Source organism: Danio aesculapii, chromosome 1, assembly GCF_903798145.1.
Source record: "Danio aesculapii chromosome 1, fDanAes4.1, whole genome shotgun sequence".
Classification (NCBI taxonomy): Eukaryota; Metazoa; Chordata; class Actinopteri; order Cypriniformes; family Danionidae; genus Danio; species Danio aesculapii.
Genome location: NC_079435.1, coordinates 38,319,825 through 38,343,082, shown reverse-complemented (window position 1 = coordinate 38,343,082; position 23,258 = coordinate 38,319,825). Strand labels below are relative to the sequence as shown.

The window sequence follows — 23,258 nt, the reverse complement described above, 5'->3', positions numbered from 1 at the left end:
ATGATTCTAGCATGAATTAGCATGTTTCTAGCATGAATTAGCATGTTACTAGCATGATTCTAGCATGAATTAGCATCTTACTAGCATGATTCTAGCATGAATTAGCATGTTACTAGCATGTTTCTAGCATGAATTAGCATGTTACTAGCATGTTTCTAGCATGATTTAGCATGTTATGAGCATGATTCTAGCATGAATTAGCATGTTTCTAGCATGAATTAGCATGTTACTAGCATGATTCTAGCATGAATTAGCAGGTTACTAGCATGTTTCTAGCATGAATTAGCATGTAACTAGCATGATTCTAGCATGAATTAACATGTTACTAGCATGATTCTAGCATGAATTAGCATGTTACTAGCATGTTTCTAGCATTAATTAGCATGTTACTAGCATGTTTCTAGCATTGATTAGCATGTTACTAGCATGTTTCTAGCATGAATTAGCATGTTATTAGCATGATTCTAGCATGAATTAGCATGTTACTAGCATGATTCTAGCATGAATTAGCATGTTACTAGCATGTTTCTAGCATGAATTAGCATGTTACTAGCATGATTCTAGCATGAATTAGCATGTTACTAGCATGATTCTAGCATGAATTAGCATGTTATTAGCATGATTCTAGCATGAATTAGCATGTTACTAGCATGATTCTAGCATGAATTAGCATGTTACTAGCATGATTCTAGCATGAATTAGCATGTTACTAGCATGATTCTAGCATAGATTAGCATGTTACTAGCATGATTCTAACATGAATTACCATGTTACTAGCATGTTTCTAGCATGAATTAGCATGTTTCTAGCATGAATTAGCATGTTACTAGCATGATTCTAGCATGTTACTAGCATGTTTCTAGCATGAATTAGCATGTTACTAGCATGTTTCTAGCATGACTTAGCATGTTGTTTGCATGTTTCTAGCATGAATTAGCATGATTCTAGCATGAATTAGCATGTTACTAGCATGATTCTAGCATGAATTAGCATGTTACTAGCATGTTTCTAGCATGAATTAGCATGTTACTAGCATGAATTAGCATGTTACTAGCATGTTTCTAGCATGAATTAGCATGTTACTAGCATGTTTCTCGCATAAATTAGCATGTTGTTAGCATGATTCTAGCATGAATTAGCATGTTTCTAGCATGAATTAGCATGTAACTAGCATGATTCTAGCATTAATTAGCATGTAACTAGCATGTTACTAGCATGATTCTAGCATGAATCAGCTTGTTTCTAGCATGAATTAGCATGTTGTTAGCATGATTCTAGCATGAATTAGCATGTTACTAGCATGACTAGCATGTCACTATCATGTTGCTAGCACCTTTCTAGCAAGATTAGCATGTCAGTAGGATGTTAAAACTGTTAGCGTGTGTTAGAATAGCTAGTCACAGTCTCTGGGACAGTTGCTAGGGTGCTGAAATTGGTTTCTAGGGAGTGGCTAGTAAGTTTAAAGGTAATCAGTGATTGGCTGCTGGCTAGACTGAGTTGAATGAGGTCAGACTCTAGTCTGTAGGACAGTCTGATGCAGAGTTATGAGCTCACAAAGGTTGATCCAATGTTAAGTCAATGGGAGTCTTTTACAATGGAAGTCTATGGGACAGTTGCTAGGGTGCTGAAATTGGTTGCTAGGGAGTGGCTAGTAAGTTAAAAAGTCATCAGTTATTGGCTGCTGGCTAGACTGAGTTAAATGAGTCCAGTAAGAAGTCTGTAGGACAGTCTGATGCAGAGTTATGAGCTCACAAAGTTTGACCCAATGTTAAGTCAATGGGACTTTTGGGATTTTTCTGGATCGTTTTTCGGAAAACCCAAGGTCGGATCAGTTAGAAAAGATATAGCAACCCGAGTCAGACCAGTTCGAAGGTTTGACGAAAGTTTGAAGTATGTAGCTTGAAAGGCCTAGGAGGAGATACACTTAGAAATTAGTCTCAGAAGAATAAGAAGAAGAAGAAGAAGAAGAAGAAGAACAAGAAGAACTAGATATTAAAGTTTGAGGACAAACTTTGAGGCTGGCTTGTGAAAGCCTGTTGGTAATAGTTTTAAAAAGTATGAAAAGATGAAGAAAAGATGAACTAGCATGATTCTAGCATAAATTAGCATGTTCTAGCAAGATTCTAGCATGTATTAGCATGTTTCTAGCATAATTCTAGCATGAATTAGCATGTTTCTAGCATAATTCTAGCACGAATTAGCATGTTAGTAGCATGATTCTAGCACGAATTAGCATGTTACTAGCATGATTCTAGCACGAATTAGCATGTTACTAGCATGATTCTAGCACGAATTAGCATGTTACTAGCATGATTCTAGCACGAATTATCATGTTACTAGCATGATTCTAGCATGAATTAGCATGTTACTAGCATGATTCTAGCATGAATTAGCATGTTACTAGCATGAATTAACATGTTAATAGCATGATTCTACCATAAATTAGCATGTTACTAGCATGATTCTAGCATGAATTAGCATGTTACTAGCATGATTCTAGCATGAATTAGCATGTTACTAGCATGATTCTAGCATGAACTAGCATGTTACTAGCATGATTCTAGCATAAATTACCATCGTTTTAGCATGAATTAGCATGTTACTAGAATGATTCTAGCATGCATTAGCATGTTACTAGCAGGATTCTAGCATGAATTAGCAAGTTACTAGCATGATTCTAGCATGAATTAGCATGATTCTAGCATGAATTAGCATGTTACTAGCATGATTCTAGCATGAATTAGCATTTTACTAGCATCATTCTAGCATGAATTAGAATGTTACTAGCATGATTCTAGCATGAATTAGCATGTTACTAGCATTATTCTAGCATGAATTAGCATGTTACTAGCATGATTCTAGCATGAATTAGCATGTTACTAGCATGATTCTAGCATAAATTAGCATGTTATTAGCATGATTCTAGCATGATTTAGCATGTTACTAACATGATTCTAGCATGAATTAGCATGTTACTAGCATGATTCTAGCATGAATTAGCATGTTACTAGCATGATTCTAGCATGAATTAGCATGTTACTAGCATGAATTAACATGTTACTAGCATGATTCTAGCATAAATTAGCATGTTACTAGCATGATTCTAGCATGAATTAGCATGTTACTAGCATAATTCTAGCATGAATTAGCATGTTACTAGCATGATTCTAGCATGAATTAGCATGTTACTAGCATGATTCTAGCATGAATTAGCATGTTACTAGCATGATTCTAGCATGAATTAGCATGTTACTAGCATGATTCTAACATGAATTAGCTAGAATTAGATAGATAGATAGATAGATAGATAGATAGATAGATAGATAGATAGATAGATAGATAGATAGATAGATAGATAGATAGATAGATAGATAGATAGATAGATAAAAACTGTTTGAAAAGGATAGATAGATAGATAGATAGATAGATAGATAGATAGATAGATAGATAAAAACAGTTCGAAAAAGGATAGATAGATAGATAGATAGATAGATAGATAGATAGATAGATAGATAAAAACAGTTCGAAAAAGGATAGATAGATAGATAGATAGATAGATAGATAGATAGATAGATAGATAGATAGATAGATAGATAAAACAGTTCGAAAAAGGATAGATAGATAGATAGATAGATAGATAGATAGATAGATAGATAGATAGATAGATAGATAGATAGATAGATAGATAAAAACAGTTGATAGATAGATAGATAGATAGATAGATAGATAGATAGATAGATAGATAGATAGATAGATAGATAGATAGATAGATAGATAGATAAAAACAGTTGATAGATAGATAGATAGATAGATAGATAGATAGATAGATAGATAGATAGATAGATAAAAACAGTTCGAAAAAGGATAGATAGATAGATAGATAGATAGATAGATAGATAGATAGATAGATAGATAGATAGATAGATAGATAGATAGATAGATAAAAACAGTTGATAGATAGATAGATAGATAGATAGATAGATAGATAGATAGATAGATAGATAGATAGATAGATAGATAGATAGATAAAACAGTTGATAGATAGATAGATAGATAGATAGATAGATAGATAGATAGATAGATAGATAGATAGATAGATAGATAGATAGATAGATAGATAGATAGATAGATAAAAACTGTTTGAAAAAGGATAGATAGATAGATAGATAGATAGATAGATAGATAGATAGATAGATAGATAGATAGATAAAAACTGTTTGAAAAAGGATAGATAGATAGATAGATAGATAGATAGATAGATAGATAGATAGATAGATAGATAGATAGATAGATAGATAGATAAAAACTGTTTGAAAAAGGATAGATAGATAGATAGATAGATAGATAGATAGATAGATAGATAGATAGATAGATAGATAGATAGATAGATAGATAGATAGATAGATAGATAAAAACAGTTCGAAAAAGGATAGATAGATAGATAGATAGCATAGATAGATAGATAGATAGATAGATAAAAACAGTTCGAAAAAGGATAGATAGATAGATAGATAGATAGATAGATAGATAGATAAAAACAGTTCGAAAAAGGATAGATAGATAGATAGATAGATAGATAGATAGATAGATAGATAGATAGATAGATAGATAGATAGATAGATAGATAGATAGATAGATAGATAGATAGATAGATAGATAGATAAAAACTGTTTGAAAAAGGATAGATAGATAGATAGATAGATAGATAGATAGATAGATAGATAGATAGATAGATAGATAGATAGATAGATAGATAGATAGATAGATAGATAGATAGATAGATAGATAGATAGATAGATAGATAAAGCTCACCCATAAGTATGACTGTCTTATGGAAAGCTATGAGATTACAAAATTTGATCTAATGTTAAGTCAATGACAGTCTTTTGCAATGGAAGTCTATGGGACAGTTGTTGCTAGGGTGCAGTATCTGGTTGTTAGGGTGTGGCTAGAAAGTTAAAAGCTCATCAGTGATTGGCAGTTTGGTAGTCTGAGTTAAATGAGCCCAGTTAGAAGTAAGTGTGACACTCTGATGCAGAGTTATGAGCTCACAGAGTTTGATTCAATGTTAAGTCAATGACAGTCTTTTGCAATGGAAGTCTATGGGACAGTTTCTAGGGTCCAAAAGTGGTTGCTAGGGCGTGGCTAGAAAGTTTAAAGGTGATCAGTCATTGGCAGATTGACAGTCTGAGTTAAATGAGCCCAGTTCGAAGTCTGTGTGACATTCTGACGCAGAGTTATGAGCTCACAAAGTTTGATCCCATGTTAAGTCTATGGGATTTTTCCGGTGGTCCCGGGACGTTTTTCGGAAAACCGAAAGTCGGATCAGTCGGAAAAGATATAGCAATCCGAGTCCGAATAGTTCGGAGGTCTGGTGCGAGTTTGGTGGTCATAGCTCGAAAGCTCTAGGAGGAGATAGAGTTTAAATTTTAGTCTCAGAAGAAGAAGAATAATAAAAAAAAAAATAATAATAAGTTTAAATAGGATTTCAGTAGTCTGGCTTGCTACACAAGCCAGCCTAATAACTAGATATTAAAGTTTGAGGACAAACTTTATGGTGGCTTGAAAAGCCGAGTCTGAATTAGCATGTTACTAGCATGAATTAGCAAGTAACTAGCATGATTCTAGCATGAATTAGCATGTTACTAGCATGTTTCTAGCATGAATTAGCATGATTCTAGCATGAACTAGCATGTTACTAGCATGTTTCTAGCATGAGTTAGCATGTTACTAGCATGTTTCTAGCATGAATTAGCATGTTACTAGCATGATTCTATCATGAATTAGCATGTTACTAGCATGTTTCTAGCATGAATTAGCATGTTACTAGCATGTTTCTAGCATGATTTAGCATGTTATTAGCATGATTCTAGCATGAATTAGCATGTTTCTAGCATGAATTAGCATGTTATTAGCATGATTCTAGCATGAATTAGCATGTTACTAGCATGATTCTAGCATGAATTAGCATGTTACTAGCATGTTTTTAGCATGAATTAGCATGTTACTAGCATGATTCTAGCATGAATTAGCATGTTACTAGCATGTTTCTAGCATGAATTAGCATGTTACTAGCATGATTCTAGCATGAATTAGCATGTTACTAGCATGATTCTAGCATGAATTAGCATGTTATTTGCATGATTCTAGCATGAATTAGCATGTTACTAGCATGATTCTAGCATGAATTAGCATGTTACTAGCATGATTCTAGCATGAATTAGCATGTTACTAGCATGATTCTAGCATGGATTAGCATGTAACTAGCATGTTTCTAGCATGAATTAGCATGTTACTAGCATGATTCTAGCATGAATTAGCATGTTACTAGCATGATTCTAGCATGAATTAGCATGTTACTAGCATGTTTCTAGCATGATCTAGCATGTTACTAGCATGATTCTAGCATGAATTAGCATGTTACTAGCATGTTTCTAGCATGAATTAGCATGTTACTAGCATGATTCTAGCATGAATTAGCATGTTACTAGCATGATTCTAGCATGGATTAGCATGTAACTAGCATGATTCTAGCATGAATTAGCATGTTACTAGCATGATTCTAGCATGAATTAGCATGTAACTAGCATGTTTCTAGCATGAATTAGCATGTTTCTAGCATGAATTAGCATGTTTTTAGCATCATTCTAGCATGAATTAGCATGTTGTTAGCATGATTCTAGCATGAATTAGCATGTTTCTAGCATGAATTACTATGTTATTAGCATGATTCTAGCATGAATTAGCATGTTACTAGCATGATTCTAGCATGAATTAGCATGTTACTAGCATGTTTCTAGCATGAATTAGCATGTTACTAGCATGATTCTAGCATGAATTAGCATGTTACTAGCATGATTCTAGCATGAATTAGCATGTTACTAGCATGATTCTAGCATGGATTAGCATGTAACTAGCATGATTCTAGCATGAATTAGCATGTTACTAGCATGATTCTAGCATGAATTAGCATGTTACTAGCATGAATTAGCATGTTATTAGCATGATTCTAGCATGAATTAGCATGTTTTTAGCATCATTCTAGCATGAATTAGCATGTTACTAGCATGATTCTAGCATGGATTAGCATGTTACTACCATGATTCTAGCATGAATTAGCATGTTACTAGCATGATTCTAGCATGGATTAGCATGTTACTAGCATGATTCTAGCATGAATTAGCATGTTACTAGCATGTTTCTAGCATGAATTAGCATGTAACTAGCATGATTCTAGCATTAATTAGCATGTAACTAGCATGTTACTAGCATGATTCTAGCATGAATCAGCTTGTTTCTAGCATGAATTAGCATGTTGTTAGCATGATTCTAGCATGAATTAGCATGTTACTAGCATGACTAGCATGTCACTATCGTGTTGCTAGCACCTTTCTTGCAAGATTAGCATGTCAGTAGGAAGTTTAAACTGTTAGCATGTGTTAGAAAAGCTAGTCACAGTCTCTGGGACAGTTGCTAGGGTGCTGAAATTGGTTGCTAGGGAGTGGCTAGTAAGTTTAAAGGTAATCAGTGATTGGCTGCTGGCTAGACTGAGTTGAATGAGGCCAGACTCTAGTCTGTAGGACAGTCTGATGTAGAGTTATGAGCTCACAAAGGTTGATCCAATGTTAAGTAAATGGGAGTCTTTTACAATGGAAGTCTATGGGACAGTTGCTAGGGTGCTGTAAGTGGTTGCTAGGGAGTGGCTAGTAAGTTAAAAAGTCATCAGTTATTGGCTGCTGGCTAGACTGAGTTAAATGAGTCCAGTTAGAAGTCTGTAGGACAGTCTGATGCAGAGTTATGAGCTCACAAAGTTTGACCCAATGTTAAGTCAATGGGACTTTTGGGATTTTTCTGGGTCGTTTTTCGGAAAACCCAAGGTCGGATCAGTTAGAAAAGATATAGCAACCCGAGTCAGACCAGTTCGAAGGTTTGCCGAAAGTTTGAAGTATGTAGCTTGAAAGGCCTAGGAGGAGATACACTTAGAAATTAGTCTCAGAAGAAGAAGAAGAAGAAGAAGAAGAAGAATAACTAGATATTAAAGTTTGAGGACAAACTTTATGGTGGCTTGAAAAGCCGAGTCTAAAAGTTTGAAGTCGTTTTAAAATGTAAATAACTGAAGCAGTTTTTATGAAGTTTGAAACAGTCAGCATAGATAAGTACATACATGTTAGCATGTTTCTAGGTTGTTGCTAGGCGGTTGCTAAAGTATTCTGAGTGGTTGCTAGGCAGTTGCTAACATCAATTAGCATGATTCTAGCATTAATTAGCATGTTACTAGCATGATTCTAGCATGAATTAGCATGTTACTAGCATGTTTCTAGCATGAATTAGCATGATTCTAGCATGAATTAGCATGTTACTAGCATGTTTCTAGCATGAATTAGCATGTTACTAGCATGATTCTAGCATGGATTAGCATGTTATTAGCATGATTCTAGCATGAATTATCATGTTACTAGCATGATTCTAGCATGAATTAGCATGTTACTAGCATGATTCTAGCATGGATTAGCATGTAACTAGCATGATTCTAGCATGAATTAGCATGTTAATAGAATGTTTCTAGAATGAATTAGCATGTTATTAGCATGATTCTAGCATGAACTAGCATGTTACTAGCATGATTCTAGCATGAATTAGCATGTTACTAGCATGTTTCTAGCATGAATAAGCATGTTACTAGCATGATTCTAGCATGAATTAGCATGTTACTAGCATGTTTCTAGCATGAATTAGCATGTTACTAGCATGATTCTAGCATGAATTAGCATGTTTCTAGCATGATTCTAGCATGGATTAGCATGTAACTAGCATGATTCTAGCATGAATTAGCATGTTAATAGCATGTTTCTAGAATGAATTAGCATGTTATTAGCATGATTCTAGCATGGACTAGCATGTTACTAGCATGATTCTAGCATGAATTAGCATGTTACTAGCATGTTTCTAGCATGAATTAGCATGTTACTAGCATTATTCTAGCATGAATTAGCATGTTACTAGCATGTTTCTAGCATTAATTTGCATGTTACTAGCATGTTTCTAGCATGAATTAGCATGTTATTAGCATGATTCTAGCATGAATTAGCATGTTTCTAGCATGAATTAGCATGTTATTAGCATGATTCTAGCATGAATTAGCATGTTACTAGCATGATTCTAGCATGAATTAGCATGTTACTAGCATGTTTCTAGCATGTTACTAGCATGATTCTAGCATGAATTAGCATGTTACTAGCATGATTCTAGCATGAATTAGCATGTTATTAGCATGATTCTAGCATGAATTAGCATGTTACTAGCATGATTCTAGCATGAATTAGCATGTTACTAGCATGATTCTAGCATGAATTAGCATGTTATTAGCATGATTCTAGCATGAATTAGCATGTTACTAGCATGATTCTAGCATGAATTAGCATGTTACTAGCATGATTCTAGCATGGATTAGCATGTTACTAGCATGATTCTAGCATGAATTAGCATGTTACTAGCATGTTTCTAGCATGAACTAGCATGTTACTAGCATGATTCTAGCATGTTACTAGCATGTTTCTAGCATGAATTAGCATGTTGTTAGCATGATTCTAGCATGAATTAGCATGTTTCTAGCATGAAATAGCATGTAACTAGCATGATTCTAGCATTAATTAGCATGTAACTAGCATGTTTCTAACATGATTCTAGCATGAATCAACTTGTTTCTAGCATGAATTAGCATGTTGTTAGCATGATTCTAGCATGAATTAGCATGTTACTAGCATGACTAGCATGTCACTATCGTGTTGCTAGCACCTTTCTAGCAAGATTAGCATGTCAGTAGGATGTTAAAACTGTTAGCGTGTGTTAGAATAGCTAGTCACAGTCTCTGGGACAGTTGCTAGGGTGCTGAAATTGGTTGCTAGGGAGTGGCTAGTAAGTTTAAAGGTAATCAGTGATTGGCTGCTGGCTAGACTGAGTTGAATGAGGCCAGACTCTAGTCTGTAGGACAGTCTGATGTAGAGTTATGAGCTCACAAAGGTTGATCCAATGTTAAGTAAATGGGAGTCTTTTACAATGGAAGTCTATGGGACAGTTGCTAGGGTGCTGTAAGTGGTTGCTAGGGAGTGGCTAGTAAGTTAAAAAGTCATCAGTTATTGGCTGCTGGCTAGACTGAGTTAAATGAGTCCAGTTAGAAGTCTGTAGGACAGGCTGATGCAGAGTTATGAGCTCACAAAGTTTGACCCAATGTTAAGTCAATGGGACTTTTGGAATTTTTCTGGGTCGTTTTTCGGAAAACCCAAGGTCGGATCAGTTAGAAAAGATATAGCAACCCGAGTCAGACCAGTTTGAAGGTTTGACGAAAGTTTGAAGTATGTAGCTTGAAAGGCCTAGGAGGAGATACACTTAGAAATTAGTCTCAGAAGAAGAAGAAGAAGAAGAAGAATAACTAGATATTAAAGTTTGAGGACAAACTTTATGGTGGCTTGAAAAGCCGAGTCTGAATTAGCATGTTACTAGCATGAATTAGCAAGTAACTATCATGATTCTAACATAAATTAGCATGTAACTAGCATGATTCTAGCATGAATTAGCATGTTACTAGCATGTTTCTAGCATGAATTAGCATGATTCTAGCATGAATTAGCATGTTACTAGCATGTTTCTAGCATGAGTTAGCATGTTACTAGCATGTTTCTAGCATGAATTAGCATGTTACTAGCATGATTCTAGCATGAATTAGCATGTTACTAGCATGTTTCTAGCATGAATTAGCATGTTACTAGCATGTTTCTAGCATGAATTAGCATGTTATTAGCATGATTCTAGCATGAATTAGCATGTTTCTAGCATGAATTAGCATGTTATTAGCATGATTCTAGCATGAATTAGCATGTTACTAGCATGATTCTAGCATGAATTAGCATGTTACTAGCATGTTTCTAGCATGAATTAGAATGTTACTAGCATGATTCTAGCATGAATTAGCATGTTACTAGCATGTTTCTAGCATGAATTAGCATGTTACTAGCATGATTCTAGCACGAATTAGCATGTTACTAGCATGATTCTAGCATGGATTAGCATGTTACTAGCATGTTTCTAGCATGAATTAGCATGTTATTAGCATGATTCTAGCATGAATTAGCATGTTATTAGCATGATTCTAGCATGAATTAGCATGTTACTAGCATGATTCTAGCATGAATTAGCATGTTACTAGCATGTTTCTAGCATGAATTAGCACGTTATTAGCATGATTCTAGCATGAATTAGCATGTTACTAGCATGATTCTAGCATGAATTAGCATGTTACTAGCATGTTTCCAGCATGAATTAGCATGTTACTAGCATGATTCTAGCATGAATTGGCATGTTACTAGCATGTTTCTAGCATGAATTAGTATGTTACTAGCATGTTTCTAGCATGAATTAGCATGTTATTAGCATGATTCTAGCATGAATTAGCATGTTTCTAGCATGAATTAGCATGTTACTAGCATGATTCAGCATGTTATTAGCATGATTCTAGCATGAATTAGCATGTTACTAGCATGTTTCTAGCATGAATTAGCATGTTACTAGCATGATTCTAGCATGAATTAGCATGTTACTAGCATGATTCTAGCATGAATTAGCATTTTACTAGCATGATTCTAGCATGAATTAGCATGTTACTAGCATGATTCTAGCATGGATTAGCATTTTACTAGCATGATTCTAGCATGAATTAGCATGTTACTAGCATGATTCTAGCATGAATTAGCATGTTACTAGCATGATTCTAGCATGAATTAGCATGTTATTAGCATGATTCTAGCATGAATTAGCATGTTACTAGCATGATTCTAGCATGTTACTAGCATGTTTCTAGCATGAATTAGCATGTTACTAGCATGTTTCTAGCATGAATTAGCATGTTGTTAGCATTATTCTAGCATGAATTAGCATGTTTCTAGCATGAATTAGCATGTAACTAGCATGATTCTAGCATTAATTAGCATGTAACTAGCATGTTACTAGCATGATTCTAGCATGAGTCAGCTTGTTTCTAGCATGAATTAGCATGTTGTTAGCATGATTCTAGCATGAATTAGCATGTTACTAGCATGACTAGCATGTCACTATCGTGTTGCTAGCACCTTTCTAGCAAGATTAGCATGTCAGTAGGATGTTAAAACTGTTAGCGTGTGTTAGAATAGCTAGTCACAGTCTCTGGGACAGTTGCTAGGGTGCTGAAATTGGTTGCTAGGGAGTGGCTAGTAAGTTTAAAGGTAATCAGTGATTGGCTGCTGGCTAGACTGAGTTGAATGAGGCCAGACTCTAGTCTGTAGGACAGTCTGATGCAGAGTTATGAGCTCACAAAGGTTGATCCAATGTTAAGTAAATGGGAGTCTTTTACAATGGAAGTCTATGGGACAGTTGCTAGGGTGCTGTAAGTGGTTGCTAGGGAGTGGCTAGTAAGTTAAAAAGTCATCAGTTATTGGCTGCTGGCTAGACTGAGTTAAATGAGTCCAGTTAGAAGTCTGTAGGACAGTCTGATGCAGAGTTATGAGCTCACAAAGTTTGACCCAATGTTAAGTCAATGGGACTTTTGGGATTTTTCTGGGTCGTTTTTCGGAAAACCCAAGGTCAGATCAGTTAGAAAAGATATAGCAACCCGAGTCAGACCATTTCGAAGGTTTGACGAAAGTTTGAAGTATGTAGCTTGAAAGGCCTAGGAGGAGATACACTTAGAAATTAGTCTCAGAAGAAGAAGAAGAAGAACTAGATTATTAAAGTTTGAGGACAAACTTTGAGGCTGGCTTGTGAAAGCCTGTTGGTAATAGTTTATTTAGTTTAAAGTAGTTTTAGATAGATAGATAGATAGATAGATAGATAGATAGATAGATAGATAGATAGATAGATAGATAGATAGATAGATAGATAGATAGATAGATAGATAGATAGATAGATAGATAGATAGATAGATAGATAGATAGATAGATAGGTAGGTAGATAGATAGATAGATAGATAGATAGATAGATAGATAGAATGATTAGCATGTTATTAGCATGATTCTAGCATGATTTAGCATGTTATTAGCATAATTCTAGCATGATTTAGCATGATTCTAGCATGAACTAGCATGTTATTAGCATGATTCTAGCATGAACTAGCATGTTACTAGCATCATTCTAGCATACATTAGCATGTTACTAGCATCATTCTAGCACGATTTAGCATGTTACTAGCATGATTCTAGCACGAATTAACATGTTACTAGCATGATTCTAACACGAATTAGCATGTTACTAGCATGATTCTAGCACGAATTAGCATGTTACTAGCATGATTCTAGCACGAATTAGCATGTTACTAGCATGATTCTAGCATGAATTAGCATGTTACTAGCATGATGTTAGCATGAATTAGCATGTTACTAGCATGATTCTAGCATGAATTAGCATGTTACTAGCATGATTCTAGCATGAATTAGCATGATTCTAGCATGAATTAGCATGTTACTAGCATGATTCTAGCATGAATTAGCATCGTTCTAGCATGAATTAGCATGTTACTAGCATGATTCTAGCATGAATTAGCATGTAACTAGCATGATTCTAGCATGAATTAGCATCATTCTAGCATGAATTAGCATGTTACTAGCATGATTCTAGCATGAATTAGCATGTTACTAGCATGATTCTAGCATGAATTAGCATCATTCTAGCATGAATTAGCATGTTACTACCATGTTTCTAGCATGAATTAGCATGTTACTAGCATGATTCTAGCATGAATTAGCATGTTACTAGCATGATTCTAGCATGAATTAGCATGTTTCTAGCATGATTCTAGCATGAATTAGCATCGTTCTAGCATGAATTAGCATGTTACTAGCATGATTCTAGCATGAATTAGCATGTTACTAGCATGATTCTAGCATGAATTAGCATCGTTCTAGCATGAATTAGCATGTTACTAGCATGATTCTAGCATGAATTAGCATGTTACTAGCATGATTCTAGCATGAATTAGCATGTTACTAGCATGATTCTAGCATGAATTAGCATGTTACTAGCATGATTCCAGCATGAATTAGCATGTTACTAGCAAGATTCTAGCATGGATTAGCATGTTACTAGCATGATTCTAGCATGAATTAGCATGTTACTAGCATGATTCTAGCATGAATTAGCATGTTACTAGCATGATTCTAGCATGAATTAGCATCGTTCTAGCATGAATTAGCATGTTACTAGCATGATTCTAGCATGAATTAGCATGTTACTAGCATGATTCTAGCATGAATTAGCATGTTACTAGCATGATTCTAGCATGAATTAGCATGTTACTAGCATGATTCCAGCATGAATTAGCATGTTACTAGCAAGATTCTAGCATGGATTAGCATGTTACTAGCATGATTCTAGCATGAATTAGCATGTTACTAGCATGATTCCAGCATGAATTAGCATGTTGCTAGTCATTGCTAGCATGTGAACCATACAGGATTCATGGTGTGCTAGCATGAGTCAAATAAGCCAACCCCCGCTTCTCTACGATGTTCTGATACTGAGATATAGCTGCTGTTATATCGTTGCTAGGTTAGTCTGTTTTGTTGCTATGGAGTTGATTGACAGCTTAGACTGATGATGTATCAAAGCTTCTTGCCAGTATGAACAGTTAAAAACAACCCCCATGTCTCTATAACACTGCAGCAGGACGATATCAATCTGGGCCTCTATAATGGCAGTCTATGGGGACCGTTGCTAGGGTGCAGTATCTGGTTGTTAGGGTGTGGCTAGAAAGTTAAAAGGCCATCAGTGATTGGCTGCTGGCTAGACTGAGTTAAATGAGCTCAGCCATTAGTCTTTATGACAGTCTGATGCAGAGTTATGAGCTCACAAAGTTTGATCCAATGTAAAGTCAATGAGCATCATTTGCAATGGAAGTCTATGGGACAGTTTCTAGGGTCCAAAAGTGGTTGCTAGGGCGTGGCTAGAAAGTTTAAAGCTCATCAGTTATTGGCAGTTAGGTAGTCTGAGTTAAATGAGCCCAGTTAGAAGTCTGTGTGACATTCTGACGCAGAGTTATGAGGTCACAAAGTTTGACCCCATGTTAAGCCTATGGGATTTTTTCGGTGGTCCCGGGACGTTTTTCGGAAAACCGAAAGTCGGATCAGTCTGAGGAGATATAGCAATCCGAGTCCGAATAGTTCGGAGGTCTGGTGCGAGTTTGGTGGTCATAGCTTGAAAGCTCTAGGAGGAGATAGAGTTAGAAATTTAGTCTCAGAAGAAGAATAATAAAAAAAAAAAAAATAATAATAATAAGTTTAAATAGGATAACAGTAGTCTGGCTTGCTACACAAGCCAGCCTAATAATAAGTTTAAGATAGATAACAATATGCTGGCTTTTCAAGCCACCATAATAAATGTGAGGTGTCCTAACTGAATTTTCCTCAGTTAGAATATGCATTTTTGTAGAGTTAAATCTTCAATTTTAATAATTTTTTTTCAGTTTTAATTGTTTAGTTATATTACCTTAATCTTCCTGTAATTTTAAAATTTAGATTAAACAACAATATATATATATATATATATAATGTCTAGACCAATAAAACAATCATCAAAATCATCAAAAACAAAACGTGTTTTCTGATCATTTAGGTGCCAGAGATATGGAATAATATTGTAATGGAGAATGACAAAAAGTGGAAAGCCATTGCCAAATACCAAGTGACGCATGTTTTCAACCCCTCTGAAAGTGAACTAAGAGAACAAGCTAGCAGGTGAGATTTGAGGAGCATTTCAAATATTACTCTGACAGTTGGTATATATAGTGTATAAATGTTGACCTGAGGCCTTCTAATTAGGTTGGCTCAAACGTATAATCTGGATGTGATGGAGAATCTAATTCCAGACAAACCTAAATGTGGAGCCTGTGGAAGAACAGGAGCGAAACGCTGCTCCCGCTGTCAGGGAGAGTGGTACTGCAACAGGTATTGTGCTTTCTGACAAAAACATTCAGACTGTACCCATTTGAAGCTATTGTTTACTCCAAATATTAATTGTTATAACAAAAATGAGTTTGTTGTTATATGCTTTTTCAGACCAGAAATAAAAAAAAATTATTAATTTAAATGAATTAATTATGAAAATCTTGACTTTGACTGATAAGCTTCGTCCAAAATCGCAAAATACTCATGTACACTTCAGAGATATTCAGCTTAGTGAAGAAATGGCACAAATACTGTGGAGTTTCTAGAAAGTGGTACTTGTTTTATTTAAAAGGTGCAGTTATATGCTTTTTCTATGAGACTTAGACTGAGGATATTTTATTAAATTATCATTTCGATTTTCATTAGAAAATAATACATAAAATTAAATTCATATAAATCTTATAGGTTCTTATTTAAAATCGTATAACCCCTAGAACCCTGTTTGTGGCATGTGTGGCATGAATAGGACTATTTTTGATATTTCTCCAGCATTTGTAAAACCTTGGTCACTATTTGCTGCCATTATATGGATGGGCTTTTGCATTTTCTCAAAACTCTGAAGTCTTAAAGAAAGTAGCACTGGAACTGATCTAGTAAATGAATTTTGGTTGAAATGTCTTTTTAAATGACTACTAATCAGTAAACATATAAACACAAAATGTTTTCCCACAAACTCGACCGACAGGCAAATAATAAAATTATACATAAAAATAAACAATAGCACAAATATCATTTTAAGTGCAATCAATAACGGCAATAATTAACTATAATCAAAGTAGTGCTCTCTTTTTTTTCCTTTTTTTATTGAATATTTAGATTTAGAACAAAGTCAGAGATCCACCCAACAAAAAATAAATAAATAAATAAAAACAGTAATAATGTAATAATAGGTATAAAATCAGGATTGAAACATATCTGATAAAGTCTCTCTCATATTAACCAAAATTGTAGTTTTTTTTTACTGGCACCATTTATTTTGGCTGTGGTGTATTCCAAACTAATAATGTCCAGTAGATAGCCTCCAGGATAGATCAGCCAGAGAAAGCAGTGCTCTCTTGAAACTCAAAAAACATCTCTACATATTTCTCCAAGCATAAATATTGGTAGTTTACTACACAGAACCTGGTACACATTTATTTTTTTATTTTTTGTAATTTTTGCCTTCATTGGGAATCTTGGGATATGACAGTTTATAGAGAGGAAGCGAAGTTGGAGCGAAAGAGAAAAGGGATGGGATTGTGAACGGTCCACAAGTTGGGACTTAACCTTGCGATGCACGAAGCAAACTGGCGATATACCCTTTTCCCACCAGACAACCTACACTGGCATCTAAATACAGCAACTCCAATGTGTTCATGCAGCCCACCGTAGTTTATATAGATGGCGATTTCGAGTGATAACTTGTTTATTCAGAGTGCTGTAATTTGTAAGGAGTATATAAAAGAGAGCAATGTGTTTTATTAGCACACCATCATTTGAATAGACCAAATTTAGAATGTACAATGTGTTCAGCATTATGTTCCGTTACTATTTTAAATATGGTGCTCGAAACATTTTCTGCTTCCAGTTTTTGTTTGTTGTGTTGGTCAAAGTAGCCCCACCCTCAGCGCCTGATGAAAACAGTTCTTACTTCTAGCCCAACTGTGTTTTTATGCTGCTTAAGAACCACTTTTCCTGCTGCTTTTCCACCAACAAGCACTCAAACTGACTTGTCGATACACTGCCGGACGGCTATCTGTGCCGACCAGTCAGATCTTGTGAGATTTCATCAAACCCTACTAATCAGTCCTTTAAAATGTTTATTCATTCATTCATTTATTCCAAAAAAATTCTGTTAAGTACTCACGCTTATGTTGTTCCAGTCCCCTGAGACTTTCATTGATCTTCAGAACACAAATGAAGATATTTTAGATTAAATATGACAGCTCCCTCATCCTCCATAGACAGCAGCAGCCCAGAGAAGTTCAAAGAATCATAGTAAAAATGCTGGGTTCTGCACAAAAATCTATCATGTTGTCCCAACTCAAATCTATTAAACTAGCTTAATCTGTTTTACAAATTTAAGTAGATTGAACATATAACAATCAAGTTGCCCCCCTCCCCCCCAAAAAACAATCAAACAATTGTGTTGTTTTAACTTATTTAAAGTAGTTTGAACACGCTTAATTTTTTAAGAGTTGTAAAAGAAACCAAAAACACTTTCAAAACATTCCATGTGACGTCAGTGGTTTAACTGTAATCATACGAAGCTCCAAGAACAATTTTGTACACCAAAACTGTAAAACAACTTTTTTATTGCCCTTGTCTTCCACATTATTACTGGCAATACAACCATTTGCTTATGTTTGTCGATAAAGGGGTAAATCACCTAAAAATTTACATTATCTCAGACTCAAGTGGGTCAAAACGTTTATGAGTTTCTTTCTTTTGTTGAACACAAACAATATACAGTACAATATATCAGGAATGTTGGGAAAAAGTAGCCATTGACATCCATAGAGCAAAACAATACTATGGAAGTCAGTGGCTGTTTTTCCCTACATTCTTCGGAATATCTTCCTTTGTCTTCAACAGAAAAAAGGAATGCAAATATGTCAAATGTTTGGGTAATTCATTTGATTTTTGGTTAAATATTATTCTGTTTGTGTGTTATTTGGCTGTAGGGAGTGTCAGGTGAAACACTGGCCCAAGCACAAGCCCTCATGTAACCTCATGGCAGATGCTTTCCAGAAGCTGCAGGAGGAAATGAAGATCAACAGCTGAAGCAGAGGAATGCTGGACACTGATGTGCTTTACAACACGTCCACAATCGACTGTCTTATTGAATGGACACTAATAGAAATAGATGCAAGAAACTGTTCCCGACATTTTGTATATTGGGTCACAAGTAAATTAATAAAAGATCATTCTTTTAGGAAAACTTTTACATATGTATTTTATCATATATATATATATATATATATATATATATATATATATATATATATATATATATATATATATATATATATACTTTTTAAATGTATGCATTTTATGTCCATATTTCACATTATTTAGCAATGTTTCTTACATTTTTTTGTCTTATTTGAGTTTATACTCACATATATATTAATATTCAATGAAGTTTTGAGATGCAATCACTACTGGATCTTTTTTTTGACTATATTTTGAAACAAAAAAGGAGTCTATTTTTTACATGTGATTGCAATAAATTGTCATTGTAGCTTTTAAGTTTCAGGTGTATTTTAGTGAGCAAAAACTAAAAACAACTTTTTTTTCTTATTTCATTTAGCTTAAAGTGATCATTTAAGTGAAGATAAATGATGAAGTGCTTATATAGGAATAGTACATGCACAATTACAGGCAAAAATAATATATTTTTAAATATATATATATATATACACACACACACACACACACACACACACACACACACACACACACACACACACACACACACACACACACACAGCTTCAGTAGTTTGTTGTTCTTTTCTCACTAAATTGCTTTTATAATAATTGTGTGCATAATTACAAGCAAACCCCCCCCCCCCCCCCCACTAAATTTAATAGCAGTAAAGTCAATAGTAGTAACTACAAATAGTTAATAATTATCACCCAGTAGGCTACTTATTTGCGCTATTATATTGTAACAATTTCACTTTAAAATTGCAAAACAAACCTTATATAGACATATTTGATGATTATTGTTACTGATTATTACTTATTGTTATGTTTTGTTATTTATTATTAATTTAGTGCAGAGAAATGGGAGGATTAAATAATTTTGCTTCCTCCTACTCCTTTTTCATACATCTTGAAGTTACAATTGTTTTGTATTATTTTAGTTTTTTTTTTAATTAGTGTTATTGCAGTTATCTTGACATGTTAAAAGTCTAAAGTCTAATGTAATTGTAACATATTAGAAAAAAAATGTAACAACACCCCTTAAATTATCCCAAAAAATAATACAAACTACAATGGTATATTCCTTTTTTAAATATTTCCCAAATGATCTTTAACAGAGCAAGGAAATTTTCACAGTATGTCTGATAATATTTTTTTTTTATGAAAAAGTCTTGTTTTTTTTAGTTAGAATAAAAACAGGTTTTTTTTTAAACCTATTTTAACGTCAATATTATTTGCCCCTTTAAGATATATATTTTTCAATTGTCTACAGAACAAACCATCCTTATACAATAACTTACCTAATAATTACCTTAACTTGCCTATTTAAAATAATCAGTTAAGCCTTTAATGTCACTTTAAGCTGTATAGAAGTGTCTTGAAAGATATCTAGTCAAATATTATTTACTGTCATCATGGCAAAGATAAAATAAATCAGTTATTAGAAATGAGTTATTAAAACTATTATGTTTAGAAATGTGTTGAAAAAAAAATCTTCTCTCTGTTAAACAGAAATTAGGAAAAAAAAGGGGGGGGGGGGCTAATAATTCTGACCAACTGTATGTAATGCTAAAATAAAACCATTAAAAGAATGGTTCACCTACAAATGACAATGACCTCATCATTTAATCCATCATAAATTTCTTTCTTCCGTTGAACACAAGTTGCGACAATTGTAAACTCCAAATGAAACATTTTATCAACAGCAACGGCTTCTCGTGAAGCTTCTCAACAGTTAACAGAAGTTAGCTCTAATAGGCAAGTTACAGCTGAAGATTTAAAAAGATGCAAAGTTTAAAAAATAAACGATATGTTTTAATGTTATCTAACATTAATTTGGATTAACTGTGATGCACTTTCTGAGACAAATTTAAGTCTAAATGAATGACATGATGATGGAACAATTTGGGCTTCCATTTTCACAACTCAAGAAGTGAATAATGAGGAAATGATCAGAAGTGCACAACAGAAGTATCATTTTTGGGTGAAATATGTCTTCCAGAGACTGAAACACTACAATAAGGTTGTATTATTTAACGTTACTTTAAAGGTGCAGTATGTAATTTTGACACCCAGTAGTTGAACTAGGTATTGCACCCCTGGATCAAAACAAATGCAAGCGCAGGTTGCCAGATTGAGGACATGAGCAAGAGCTTTAAATCATGTTTTAAATAAAAGCAACTGCCCCCGATAGAAGGAATATTTTCCATATTAAAAGGAGTTTTTGTCCTAACCAACACCTCGAATTGATATATTAGAAACGGCTTCTATTTCTTATAGCTGAACAACAGGATGAACTGACAGTCAACACCTCAGGTACACCTCATTTGCTTCATTCAGTGTTAAATGCTAACAATGTGAGATTGAATGCCATTTTACATGACATTTATTGCCATATACTGAAAGCAGCAGCAGATAGTTTACCTCAGCGCTTGAAAACAAAATAAACCGTTTGAAATTGAACTTCAGAACTAAATACAAATCAATGATTCAGCATGTACACTTAATAATTTTAAAGAGGTTTAATATGTATTAATTAGATTATAAACCTTACCATTTCATGAGTGAGTGCATAATCTGTGCTTTTAAATGGCTGTATTTAAATTTCTGTTGTGTTTCGTCTGGTGCAAACAGCCAAAATGCTTATCACGACACGTAGCGTGTTACAAAGTAATCTGCTCACCTAATGTTTACGTTTGTAATATTTATATTATTTGCCAATTAATAACCTCATGTAAAACTCTGAATCTGCGTCTCATTTCAGAGTCTGCTACTGTCCACCAGAGGTCGCATTTTGGTCACGGATGCATGAATATCTAATCTTTAGCATTGTTTTTCAGATAAATATGTTCATTTGGCATGTTTCTTAAATATCTGCAAACATGGTATTTTTATGCTTAGAAGAACCAAAAACTTACATACAGCTCTTTTAATTAAACAATGAACAACACAATTATTACATTATTTGTTCATAAAGTTAACTTTAGTTCATGAAAATACAGTTGTTCAATGTTAGTTTATGAAAATCCATAGTGCATTAATGTTAACAAACATGAATGTGGATTTTAAAAATGCATTAGTAAGGCTAAATTAGTGAAGCAAGATTAATAAATGCTGAACAAAAAAAAAAGAATAGTTAGATCATGTTTGTAAATACCTTAACTGATGAAACCCTTGTAAACAGTAACCACTTTTAAATCACACCACAAACCATTTTAAGCTGATTGTTTTATTGTAACTTTCATTCATCCTCCATGTATCAGTGGGATTACATTCTCATGTTGTACACTGCAAAATCCCAAACCCTCAGTATAATGAGTGTAAAAATGTGTGTACAGCAAAACCCACGAGAGTGACAGAGATGTTTATGAATATCAATGAGACAATAAGATTGCAGCTTTCATTCACAAACCTTCAATTTTGGAATATAAAGAAAAAAAAAACTTTGGTTTGGAATTCCATGACACCTGTATGCTGTACTGAAACATGCGTTTAAAGAAATGACAGTACATTACACGATGGACGTATGTAACTATTTTCAATTTAATGTGGACACAAAAAAGTAAGACACTCAAAAATATGAAAACAAATACAACAAAAACAAAATTGTCCAACTGCTCTACAATAGTTATTTGTGTTTAGTAGCATAATTATCTTGTATCAAAAGTACTGACATTTCCAACATAAAGGATCAGTCTTTTAGGATGTTGGCTTCAGATCATTTGTCTGTAAATACATGAGCATTGTCTAGTGCGTTTCTAGTGCAAATTGTTTTATTTGACTAATTTCTGAACCTAATACTTCATTTGTTGAACAATAAAATGTAGAAAAAGGTAACATTTCACAAAAGAACTTGATAAATGAAGTACTTTTCTAGGTAAATACTTCAGCTGCTTCAACCAATCTTGGGCTGTTTGGTTCAGATTTCATCATCAACAAGACAGAATCACCACAGATCTTTCTCACTCCTGCTTTAAAATGTTTAGAAAGACCAATACAAAATCTAGATGTACCCACAGTTGTCTAAAGCACATGTTTTATAAAACCGATATTAACAAAATACGTACAAAACTTTCATAAACTTGTTGAAAGTGTTAAAAAAAGATTCGACTGCTGTTTGTCAAGTATGACGAACTGTGTGGTGAATATGCTGGAAATTCTTTAGTTAAGGTCTGAGCAGGATTTATTGTTTGAGACTGAAATAAAGATTTGATCATGTCATTTCGCTGATAATATTCCCTTTTTGCCTGTCTTTGTTTGTCGTCCTTGGAATCTGAATGAACAAAGACAATCCCTTGACTTAAAAAAAAAAAAGAAATAGTATAAAATTAGACTAAAATGCGTTACAAAAGCTGTCTTAAAATCTTCAAAATTGAAATATAAAGT

General features: G+C 34.1%; 2 protein-coding genes across 2 annotated transcripts in view; one reads left to right on the top strand and one right to left on the bottom strand.

Moving 5' to 3' along the window:
• Positions 1-18,882, top strand: part of zmynd10 (zinc finger, MYND-type containing 10) — a 34,692-nt gene extending 15,810 nt beyond the window's left edge. Inside the window, exons 10-12 of the mRNA XM_056480800.1 lie at positions 15,634-15,755; positions 15,840-15,965; positions 18,629-18,882. Coding sequence (XP_056336775.1) covers positions 15,634-15,755; positions 15,840-15,965; positions 18,629-18,728 — 348 coding nt within the window. The 3' untranslated portion in view covers positions 18,729-18,882. The remainder of the gene's footprint in view (positions 1-15,633; positions 15,756-15,839; positions 15,966-18,628) is intronic.
• A 3,224-nt stretch (positions 18,883-22,106) lies between these two features.
• The window catches only part of prom1b (prominin 1 b), a 43,237-nt gene continuing 42,085 nt past the window's right edge, over positions 22,107-23,258 (bottom strand). Inside the window, exon 25 of the mRNA XM_056480681.1 lies at positions 22,107-23,171. The gene's annotated coding sequence lies outside the window, so the exon portion shown is untranslated. The remainder of the gene's footprint in view (positions 23,172-23,258) is intronic.